Below are 12,575 nucleotides of genomic sequence, written 5' to 3'. Positions count from 1 at the left end.
ATGCGCGACGTGCGGCTTGAAAAAAGTTTACGAGGGGGACGGACATATGGATTGTATATACTGCCTCCACCCTCATCATTCGACGGATAACTGCGACATATGCAAAGGGTTTTCTCAAAAGACCCTCAAAGACCGAAATCGATGGCTGGTGGCATGGCTAAATGATGGAGCGGGGGCATACCCCCCTTCGGAGGTAGGCTCCACACAATCGGCGAAAACATCACACCGCGCTGCCTCGTTGGAACCACCGGCGAAGAAATCTCGACCGACGGAAAAAGAGTCATCTCGGAGTCATTCAGCTAGAGAGTCCTCGTCGAAAAAATCATCATCTTCATCAAAAAGCAGGACAAGAAAAGGCCGAAATCCTCCTCGGGCGATCACCATAGATCGACTTCGAGTCGAGAGTCCAGTAAAGGCAGGCCAAGTGTGGAAAAGGCGGGACCGCCTAAACCACCTGCTAAGTCACCGTCATCGACGGCGGTCCAGTCATCGGTCTCCACCCTGCCACTGACGGATGTGGTATCCACCGTCACAACGACTGCGACGGTGGCCTCGTCAACGGGGGTTCTACAGGAAGCCTGGAGGCCTGAAGTTTTTGATCCGATCCCCCCGGATACTTTACTGCAAGAACAGGCTGTGTCGCTGTCCTCGGGGGAGGACGAGAGCGGGAGAATAGCTGGCCCGGCAGACCTAGGGCTACGAGTGGTTGACAAGTCGTCGACGAGGGGATCCGGTATTCCGGTATCTGCCCCTCTTCTCAATCCTCAATCTGTTTTGTCGTTGGAAATTCTGTCCATGCTTCAGTCTTTGGTACAGTCGTTGGACCAGAGACTACCTCAGGCAAACCTGCCACAGTCACCCGTCAACGAGCCGGGCCCGTCCCGTCCACCGACGCACTTACGCACGCCAATCTCAGCACTGGCACCCCAAGAGGAAGGTGAGCTGCCAGATTCGGAGTCTGACAGGGGAGCCATGTCGGATATCTCATCATCCCCCTCCAGGGATCCAACCTGGGAGTCAGAGGTGGAGTTAGAAACCCCAAGAAGCCCAGCTCACCCGTCCCCTCCGGACGACATTGCATCATTCCATTCTATGATGGAGAAGGCATGTAAGGAATTTGGTTTGTCCCAGGAAGAACAGAAAAAGGACTGTTTTTTTTGTTCGACCACATGGGTAAGAGAAGGAGGTCTGTGTTCTCAATACCAATACTAGACCACGTGTGGAAGGAGGGGTTGCAGACAATGCGTCACCCCTTTTCGGAGCCGGCAGTGAAAGGACGCCTCGAGAAAAAGTTTAAGGCTCCAGAGTCTACCCCCAAGTGTTTATCCTCCCAACCAACGCCAGAATCGGTGGTGTCGGCGGCAGCGGCGAGGAAGGCGAAGGCCCAGCACAAGTGCACGACTCTGCCTGAAAACGAAGCAAGACGCCAGGATGCCTTTGGCAAAAAAGTGCTATCCGTGGGAGCAACCACAGTAAAGGCCGCAAACTCTCTGGCTGTTGTAGCCAGGTACGACAGAGAGATGTGGCACAGGCTTGCTGGATCATCTTCCGGAGGAGCATAGGAAGGCAGCGATGTTACTTGTCCGAGAGGGTGAGGAAGCCTCCAATCAAGCAATAAACATTGCGGTGGACCTCGCTGAGTCAGGCTTCAAGCAAGTCAATAATGGGGTCGTATTACGACAGTCATGGCTTAAGTGTACCTACTTCAGACCAGAGGTACAATACAAAGTATTAGATATGCCTTTTGAGGGAGACCTTCTATTCAGAGAGAAGGTAGGCGAGGCCCTAAAGGGAATGAAAGAGGACTCGGACACGGCACGTTCATTGGGTGCCTTCCAGAGTGGCCGAAGCTACAAGTCTTTTCGTTCCTTTAGAGGGGCTTCAGGTAATTCCAGATTCTCTGCGTCTGGAGACAGATCCTTTGGCAGGTCGGCTTACCCCTCCCAGGGATACAGGCGTGCTTCCCAAATGGCAAACCGACGCTGGAACTTCCAGACGTCCAGGAAGAGACCATCCTATCCGTCGTCGTCGAGAGACAAGCAAAATAAAGATCAGCAGTGACAGACAACACACCGTTCTGGGGGGAAGAGTGTCAGCATATGTCGACGAATGGGAACGAATAACGACGGATCAATGGGTGCTGGACACTATAAGGAACGGGCACTCTCTACAATTCAAGCACAGCCCTCCGCACATTCCACCTGCGTTCACCGCTCATTCCCATCTGAGGATACTGCAACTAGAGGTAACACTCATGTTAGCAAAGGGCGTGATAGAATTAGATCCAACATCACAGAGAGGTCATGGAGTCTACTCAAGATACTTCGTCGTAAAAAAGCCGAACGGCAAATGGCGTCCCATTTTAGACTTACGCAATCTCAACAAGTCTTTAAAGAGCCTAAAATTCAAAATGCTCACGCTGCAGGAAGTGATCCGCGCCGTTCAAGAAGGGGATTTTCTAGCGTCCCTGGATTTACAGGACGCGTACTTCCATATTCCTATGTGTCGGAAACACAGGAAATTCCTGAGATTTGTAATAGGGCGAACTCACTACCAGTTCACGGTTCTTCCCTTTGGGCTCAAGACCTCCCCCAGAACGTTCACAAAATGCCTGGCCCCAGTAGCGGCCTGGCTAAGGAAGCAAGGCCACCACGTATACCCATACCTCGACGACTGGCTGGTAAGGGGATCCTCCCCAGCGTCGACCAACACAAGCTTGCAAGCCACCATGCAGCTTCTACAACAGCTGGGATTTGCCATAAACTTCGGAAAATCCTCTCTGCGGCCATCGAGAACGTTGGTGTTCCTGGGGGCACAGTTCGAGACCCAGTTAGGGCTAGTGAAGCCTTCTCTCGACAGAACCTCAAAACTCAATCAGCTGGCGAGCCGACTACGACAAACCACCAGGCTCTCAGTGAGGAAATACGTTTCGGTCCTAGGGGCCATGGCATCCTGCATCCATCTGGTGGCAAACTGTCGCCTATTCATGAGGCCAGTCCAGGAATTCCTCGCGGACCGATGGACGCAGGCCCAAGGATCGTGGTCAGACAAGATAACCGTCGACGACGACAAGCTGCTTCGGACCCTTCAGTGGTGGCAGAGTTTCCACAATCTGAACAACGGTTTACCCCTACAGGAACCAGAGTTTCAGCGAACCATAGTCACGGATGCGTCCCTAACCGGATGGGGAGCTCACATGGGTACTCTTCAAACGCAAGGTCGCTGGTCCCCAACGGAGTCACTCCTACACATAAACGTGTTAGAGCTCAGAGCAGTACGATGGGCCCTGAAGGCATTCCTGCCACACATCAAGGGATCGCGAGTACGAGTACTGACCGACAATACGACGGCCATGTTTTATTTGAGAAAACAAGGAGGGACGCGATCAAGAACTCTCTCCATATAGGCCCAGAAAACATGGCATTGGGCATTAAAGCACGAGATTTCCATCGTGGCTCACCATCTCCCGGGAGTGAGGAATTCGCAAGCAGATTCCCTCAGCAGAAGCATGGCCCAGATACACAAATGGGAACTGGACACAGTTCAGCTGATGAAAGTGTTCAAGAAATGGGGTCACCCCCCTCTGGACGCTTTCGCAACCAAGGACAACAAGAAATGCGAGCAATTCGCAAGCAGATGGCCTCAGGAGGGTTCCATGGGGGAAGCATTCTCCTTCCCATGGACGGACATGTTCCTTTATGCTTTTCCTCCTTTCCCCCCTCATACGGAGGACAGTACAGTGGATACGCAGATACAGTTGCCGAGTAATTCTAGTGGCACCGTACTGGCCGCGGCAACCGTGGTTCTCCGACCTGCTTCACCTGTCGCTGGAACATCCAATAGCGTTTCCGAGAGTCCCGAACCTATTATCCCGGGACAAAGGCACGGTGTGGCATCACGACCCGGACAGTCTCAACCTTGCAGCCTGGCTCCTGACTTTTCGGAGTTCGGTGCTTTAGACGTTTCGGAGGATTGTCAAAAAATTCTGCAGGCGGCTCGAGCCCCTTCTACCAACAAATCTTACACCTATAAGTGGCGGAGGTTCTGTGAATGGTGTCGAGGACAGCAAGGCCTACAACCGTTGACGGTGACGCCGGAACAAGTTCTACCTTACCTGCTTCTCTTGGCGGAGAGGGGCTTATCCTTCACATCGATAAAGGTGCACCTGGCGGCCATCTCGAGGTTCACGAGGAAGAGACAGTCGTCTCCTCTATTCAGCGACAGACTTGTGAAACACTTCATGAGGGGTTTCTTTCAAACTTTTCCCCCGGTAAAACGTTTCCCTCCAACTTGGAGTCTCAACACAGTGTTGGCAGGCTTAATGAAACCGCCCTTTGAGCCTATGGCCACGTCGGACATGAAATTAATATCGTGGAAGTTGGCATTCTTAATTGCTATCACATCAGCTAGGAGAATCTCGGAACTGCAAGCGCTGGCCGTAGACCCGCCATACTTAAGATTCTTTAAGGACAAGGTGGTCCTGGCAACTAATCCTACGTTCGTCCCAAAAGTTCCGACAGTGTATCACAAACACTCGTCCATTGTTCTCCCTACTTTCTTCGCGACCCCATCATCAGCAGCAGAAAAAGCTCTTCATACCTTGGACGTTAAGAGGGCTCTGAACTTTTACCTACATCGTACACAGGAACCCAGGTCTACTCGATAACTGTTCATCGCATATGGTCCGTCAACGAGGGGGAAAAGCGATCTCTAAACAAGGATTGGCTCGATGGGTCTCATCGACGATTGCGTTTTGTCACTCCAAGGCCGGAAGGCCGCTGCAAGGGCATCCTAGAGCCCATTCTACAAGATCAACGTCCTCCTCAGCAGCATTATGGGCAGGAATTCCGCTAACAGACATATGCCAGGCTGCGGCATGGTCAGTGCCCCACACGTTTACCCGCCACTACTGCCTTGCCAGGCAGCATGCGGACGAGGTGCAGATGGGAAGAGCTGTCCTGCGCCATCTGTTTCAGTAAGGTAAGCTCCACGCTGTGGAGAGTCTGTTTTCTACCTTTCGATGACAGTATACTTTATGTGGGTAAGGTTATATGAGTAAACCTATTCCTGCTGTACATATGCATTGTGTATTATGGTGAGGGTATATTACATTCTCACCGCCGTTTCAGGTGTTACTGCTATACAATCTATTCTAAGCATGTGAATCCATGAAAGATCCAATGCTGGAGAAGGGAATAGTTTCTTACCTGTAACTCCATTTCTCCAGCATTGGTATCTTTCATGTATTCACATGCGCCCGCCAGCCTCCCCGGAATGCAATGTATTTGCTTGATAAGTTTAACGCTTCCTACTTTGGAGGGGCCGAAATCTGAAGGGGAGCCGCGAGGGCGGGCCTCTTATACTGGGACGGCCTACGGAGCGTGCGTAGGCGGGTCCTAAAAGGACGTAGATAGGACACAAAAGTGTCTGAAGTTTTCCTATAGGAAAAGGCTATATATGTGTACCGAGGGTCCCAGTCTGACGACGGGGAATATTCTAAGCATGTGAATCCATGAAAGATACCAATGCTGGAGAAATGGAGTTACAGGTAAGAAACTATTCCCATATAGTTCAAATGTCTTTGCATCACACACCGAGCATACTGGTCAGACTGTCCAAAAAACCTATCAAAATTGATCGAACATGATATGTCTGAAACCTGAAATCGGCATTTGAAGGAAATTACTACATCAGTAAAATCAAAGATTCGCAATGAGGAATAATGCGGAAGTGCCTCGGCCTGAAATGGTGAAACTGATCAGCCCATTTTAGACAAATGGACCACCACCTACGTTTTTTGAAGGTTCTGAAAACTTGTCTGTTCAGAGAAGCCAGGGAAAGACTTGCAAGGGGCGGGGGCAGAGGAGCAAGTGACCCCCAGGCTGGCTGGGCTGTTGCTCCTAGGCCATAGCTCCAGCATGCAAAAACTACATTGAAAAAGACGAAATCCTTCAGAATTTAGCCTGCCACAAAGGAACCGAGTGCTGCAAAGCCTGCTCAGATTCTGTTTAACTGGGTTGAGGCATTTGTTTTGATTTCAGCAATGCTGTAGATGTGCCTGGCTGGCCTCCACAGTGAGTGACAGGCAGAGAGGTCTAGGCTGCAGAAACACCGCTCAGTGGTAATGTATGTGTTTAAATAACAGATTCTGTGACCCTGGATGGGAATGTTGGCACCATTGGTCTGTTACAATCCACAGCAGCCTATCACAACGCCCACTTGTCAATGAAGTAAGGGTCCATGTATTATTGGTCTGTCCTTGGTTTGATTCTGTGTGAATGCTTCCCCACCTTCTAGTGAATTTCTTGATCACCAGTGTGTTCATACAAAAGGAGTTTAATGGCACCCTGAATAGCACTCATGGATGTTACTTATACAGTGGTTAGAGTTTGTGGTACGTTACATTTGGACAGAGTTGGAAAATACAAACAAAGAGGTTATATCCCGGTATTAATTATTAGAAGACTACAAACTACGGGGATCATTCTGAGTTTGGTGGATTTCTTTAATAATGCTGAAGAAAGTTACCAGGTTCGCTGGTGATATTTCTGAGAACCTACCCCACTCAGTTTATCACCAGCAGAGGTAGTATTTCTGGAATACCTCCAGTGCTCTTTCAACAATACCACCACCAATGGCGGTAATGTAAAAAGATTTTTTAAATATTGTTTTCAGCCATTTTGAGCATCAATGTGAAAGGAAAAATTGATTCTGTGCAGTAGTTGCTCATAACATTGTTGATTTTTCTTTATGCACAAAAGGGTCAATTGTGCCCCTTTCATGCATTGTATGGATAAGATGATGAGAGGAGCAATCTGAGATGCCCACCATTTTACCCACTCAACATGTCCCATTGGTAATAACATTTGTCACTGTATTGAAGGGAAGCGCCTGTGTGTCTGTTTTGTAAAGTAAAAAGAAAGATTTGGGTTCCATTTGGATTTCTCACCTCAACCTTCAAGATGAAGGTAAAAATAGGTTGATTTTCTGCAAGAAGTATACCTAAAATACCACCGCCGGTATTCCCATGGAACACCAACAATGGTATTTGGTCAAACCCTGAATTGGGTGGACGGTAAAATCAACGGTATTTGCCAAATTCTGGCGATTTTATTGTTTCCACCCAATGTTGAATGACCCCCCCCCCCTAGGTCTGTGATTATTTTTGATTGTCTTGTCGAGAACACCTCTCTTACACGATCAACCAAAGACACACATGCAAATCAATACTGAATTCAGATATATAGATACAAAGTCACATGACCACAGCTACTTCTTTGACCTATACTTAACACCGTCACAAATGCACTCAAAAACAAAAAATGTGCACACTCCACCTTATTTGAAAGCACACATAAATATAATAGGCCACTCTTGCTCCCTCTCCATCACCAGGTCCTAGGCGTGTTCCCCCTGCAGTTCTCCCTGCTTCCGTAAATTGAAATATGCTGCTGACTTTTCAAGAACGTGCAACTTGGCAGCACAAAACAAATCCCCTCGTCGCCTTTCGCTCAGCATTGTCCAAGTGCAGACCCCATAGCCACAATTGCGAGCAAGACCCTGACCCGACCATGGCTTGTCATGTCTGGCAGAGGGTGACTGGCGAATGAAGGTGGTCTACTGTCTAACTGTAAGCCATGGTAATGGTAGGTGGTGAGGGGCAAGGGATGGGATTGGTGTGATGGGAAATTAAATAGGTGTGAGTGGCAAGGAATTGGTGACTGAGAAATTTGGGCAAGGGAAGGAGGTGTGTGCCAGGGAAGGGGATTGAGTTACTCTTTAAAGGCTGGAGCAAAAGGGAAATTGAGGTCTAAAAGTTAATTGTAAGAAACAGGGGGGCATTGAGAATGTGGTGCAAGGGAAGAACACAAGAGGATGTTGGGTCAGGAAAATAGGGTAAATGAAACTGAGCTACATATCTGGAATGTAGATCAGCAGGCTCACTGTTGCTGAGATGATAGACATATGATATGCCATATCATATCATGACATCCATGCCACTGCACTCTATTGTGGGACTGGCTTGACCCCTTTACTTAGTGATTCATACTTGCTATGAACATTTTTCAATTACTATATTTTTTAGGTTGTTTTATCGTGTGACTTGGTGATTTGAAAGTCCACACAATTGTACAGACTAAGATTATAATTCTAGTACATTTTCGTTATAAATATAATCTTAGTCTGTTTCTCAGATCTATTTGCCTCAGGATACAGCCGATGAATAGGCTTCCCTCTTGTAGCTACATTGGTGCTTTCAAAACCATATTTATTGAACAGTATACTAGTGTAGCCATGGGATAACAATGTTGCACAAAGCATTCTAACAGTGAAGATGGAATGGGAGAAGATTAACTCGCCCGTGCTCTCTGAAATGGAAGCTGTACCACCAGGAAGACCGGGCTCAAATCCCCACCTTCCACACTTCATACATTGTGATCCTGAACAAATCACTTTTCATCACTGTGCCCGATTATCCTCAACTGTCTGTAAAGAAAGCCTGACTCATGGGTTTATACTCCATAAATAATTATAATTTTAACAATTCATGTGAAGCATACTGGCGAGCAGGCAGGATGACAAGTGTGGGTCTTATATTCTGGGGGTACACATGGCACAGGTAAGGGTTTTGTATTGTGGGCTGGAGAGGCAGGAAGCCAGGTATGGGTCTTTCCATGCAAGCACATGTTTTACTCTTGAGAGCAAACCCAGACCTCCTGGCTCAGCAATGGTTCTGCTCTACCAATGAATTCTCTAACTTTGCCACCTCTTTAAATTGTTCTAAAATTAAAAATGAGTTAGGATGGGAGGAGATTTAGTCTGCTGTCGAATTACAAACCGCAATGCAGTGAAAACTGGGTTCAAATCCCAGCTTTCCCATATCACCAATTGTATTATCCTGGTGAAAAGTGAACTTGCTCCTCAGGCCAAATGGTGCCAGTCCTCCCCTGATAGAAGCAGTTCCATGCTTAACTGTAAAATTGGAGCCACCTCTGTAGCCCCGATCAGGATCTATTGTAGCTGTGGTTTTTTAACATTAGTGCTTCAGTACCTGGAAAGCAACGTTATTGTAAATCTGTGACAGTTGTCTGTTCTTTCCTATGCATCATACTTCCTAAGCCACCTTTTGTGTGGATTGAGTACACACAATTCACACTATTTCCCTGTCTTGGCCAAATCCAGAACACAGCACATATACTGTTGGGATTTCTACTGCATCTGGCCGTATGCCTAGGTTCACAGTTCACACACATTTTCTTAGGCTTTTTCTGAGATGTTGAAACCCCATGTAACTCTATCACTACATCTCTTCACAAATAAGGCTGCAGTGTGTGCGTCTCTGCCTGGACGGTTCCTTGCTGCCTGTAACCGTGACGTGGGAGGGCTTGCTCACACCCTGCTCATCCAGACTGGGAGCTTTAACACCCAAAACAAGGTGGAACTCCTCCATGGGAGTTGCTATTAATGTAAGTGGGAGACATGAACTTTGGTGGACGTTTGGACAGTGTCCTGTTCTAGACATGGTCAAGATTACAATGTAACTGAATGGCACCTGTGTTCCACAAATACTGTTATAGGTCTGGGCATGATGTTACCAAAGCCCCTACACCGGCCTGTCAGATTGGCTAGAGCCTGGTTTCTATTAGAAGGTGGGGTGGGGTGACTCGTTACAGGGAAGTGTCTTCTGAGCAAGAGCACCTGTGCCTAGAGCGCAGAAGGTGCCATTGGTTTGAAGGGGTTTTCAAATTCCATCTCCCAAGAAGGTTCTTGCAGTAAGTTAAATATTCTTGCTAAACCTGTGACAGTGGCGTCCTTTCTGCTAGTATGACCAAGCATTGCAGTGTTCGAAACTGCTTAGAGCGATTTAGCTCCTGCTTCTAGCTACATTTTGGCCCCAGGGCCAACTGGTGCCTAACACTAATGTCTATGTGGCATTAATACCCGGCGGGGCGTAGTTTTGGCCTCCCAGCTAATGAGGAGGGTCTGAACAGAGGCTTTTGCCAAATGGAAAGTCCCTGCTCCGAGCCTCATTGGAGCTGGAGGCGGACCATCTTCCCCTGCCGGATAGTCGGGTTAGTGTTCCCCTCCGACCAGCATCCCCAACCCCACCACCAGCACCAACCTTTTCTACATATTTAGCCTCCCCGCCCACCCCCACTCCACTTACCTTGCGCTGCTGTCCTTCAGCAGCAACAGTAGGGTTCTCAGCGCATACCCGACACGCGACTAGCCGCCATGGAAAGGGATAAGGGACTACGTGTAGTTCCCTTCTCCCTGATCCTTGGAGGCCATCTTATTTTGTCGTCTTTTAAAGTTGAGAAACGGCGAACACGATGTGTCTCAACTTAAAAAACAAAAACACTACTTAACAATTATTATTATTGATTAACCCTTATCAAGCCTTCTTAAGTTCTGATACAGTGCCTCGATGCCTTTTGGGCTGCAGTGCGCTCTACAAATCCAAATAAATAAATAAATATAAACTATTTAACCTGATACAACATACCGGGGTTCTAATAGCAATATTACCCTTGCGGGGGGTGCATAACAGGGGCAGGTAATGCCTGGGCTATCGCTAAAGCCCCAGCAAAACTGCCCCAGGGCATTAGCTGGCTCGGTAATGCCCCCCCCCCCCCCTCCCTCCAGTAATATTGCTTAATTAACATTGAGTGTTTGTGAATGTTAACAAAGAAGAATTAGGACACATCTAGGGCACATGTAAACATAATGCATTATACATAATGGGCAACATGTTCGTGTGCATCTCATGTGGAGGTTGGATATGTGGTGTGCTGTGTACTCGCTCCTGTTTGCCCAGTCACGGCTCCTGTCCATTGAGGGATGCCTGACACACAGGAGCTGGTTTTACCTCCTGCTCATCGAATCTTAATTTCCAAGCCTGCATTGTAATAAAGAAAAGGCCTGTGTGGGTTTTCTAGGCCATTCTGCTCCAGATCTCCCCACAGACCTCCAATTGGGGCTGTGCCTGTAGCCCCTTCTTCGGGCCTGTTCATAATAGTTCCCCAGAGAGGCTTCTCTGGGGGCAGAGGGGGGTGGGGGGGAATTGGGTGGGCTTATAGCCCTGGGTCTTTTGGTTGTAGCCCCGGATAGAAGCTCGGGGGCTGCAACCAAAAGGCTAGCTAGCCCCGAGTCCCGACATTAGCGTAGCCCCGGATCTTTTCCAGCCCCTGGTTCCCCCACATGGAACTGAATGCGGCTTTTCCTAATGCTTCTTTTCTCAAGAGTGGGAATGTAGCCAGACAGTTTGAGCCCCCCATGGGTGTCTGGTGAAGGGCCAGGGCTTTCCTCAAAATATGGAGCGTTAATTTAATCCAACATAAGTATTCTGTAGGCTGCACGTTGCCCCTTTTGTGTTTGGGGTGTCCTGAAATTGCAGATCTCCCCCAGAGATCTAATGTAATGTCTAACGGTAGTGGCCCCGTTTACCAAACAAAATGCAGCGCTCCTTAGAGATCGAAGGCACCCTTTAATGTGGGGTTTAATACCAAATGTTAACAAACTATGCATTGCGACCATATGATGGACCATTGAGAAATACAGTTTGAATTTAGATCCTAGTGGTGTACAGCTTCAGTGTTTCATATTTTATGGTATGTAGACCCATATGAGGAGGAGTCTTGTCATCATGGGGGGAGTGGCAGGAATGGCTAGGCTATGATATGATATGATAGGTAATTTATAACGCGCTTAATACCCAGAGGTTTCTAAGCGGGGACCCGGGGATCGAAATTGCCGCTGAGCTATCCTCCTGAGACTATAGGGATTAGCATGAACATGGGCAGTCAATGGCTGGGTAACTAACCAAACTCCCACTTCTCCTCCTAGTTGTACGCCGCTGCGATTGTTTTGGGTAATGGGTGGTGCCATCGCACCACCCGCATAGACAAAACTAAAAAAGGATTACACCGTACTGACCAGAGATTTCTGATTGCCCTTTGGAGTTGGAGGTCCTTCTTTAGCGGTAGGTGGAATATGATTAAACAGGCAGACACACTTTTTACACACGTCACCATTTCTTTAAGAAAGTGTGTCTGCATCTTTAATTGCAGACCACTGACCCCTAGCTGAAGGTTAGATGGCTAGTAGCCGGAGAGGCCCAACTTAAGTTGAACTCCTTGCACGGCTTACGCCTGTGCTGCTAGTAGTGACAAGTCTCCCTCTGCCTACTCCTCATGTGCCTACTTTCATGTGTTCACAGTCTGGCAAGATGTTCAACTATGCGGGCTGGAAGAACCTCTGCAATAACATCTTCATCGTCTTCTCGGCAGTCTTCATCATCACCAGGGTGGTCATCTTCCCAATCTGGTGAGTACTCTTGCACCCCTGGGCACCGGGCAAAGAGCAGAGCCTGGGGGGCGGGGGGAGGGGATTTACTCCCATCATAGGGTGACCAGGCGTCCCAGTGACTGCTGTAACCCCGTCCCCATCTTCCTCCCCTGGAGAGTTTGTCCATTTGAAAACTGGTCCTGGTTAGAGACGAGATCCACGGGGGTGGGGGAGAGGGGGCGGCTACACCAAGGTTAATCTAAGGTTGTTTTCGTACGCCTGTTTAT

General features: G+C 48.4%; 1 protein-coding gene across 3 annotated transcripts in view; it reads left to right on the top strand.

Moving 5' to 3' along the window:
* CERS2 (ceramide synthase 2) overlaps positions 1–12,575 on the top strand; it is a 272,224-nt gene that overhangs the window by 254,718 nt on the left and 4,931 nt on the right. For all 3 annotated transcript variants that reach the window (XM_069649755.1, XM_069649754.1, XM_069649756.1), the window contains exon 9: positions 12,221–12,327. In XM_069649755.1, coding sequence (XP_069505856.1) covers positions 12,221–12,327 — 107 coding nt within the window. The remainder of the gene's footprint in view (positions 1–12,220; positions 12,328–12,575) is intronic.

The sequence above is a fragment of the Ambystoma mexicanum genome, chromosome 1p (genome assembly GCF_040938575.1).
Source record: "Ambystoma mexicanum isolate Mex_15411 chromosome 1p, UKY_AmexF1_1, whole genome shotgun sequence".
Lineage (NCBI taxonomy): Eukaryota > Metazoa > Chordata > Amphibia > Caudata > Ambystomatidae > Ambystoma > Ambystoma mexicanum.
The sequence above is the reverse complement of the archived record's forward strand: the minus strand, read 5'-3'. Positions and strand labels throughout refer to the sequence as shown.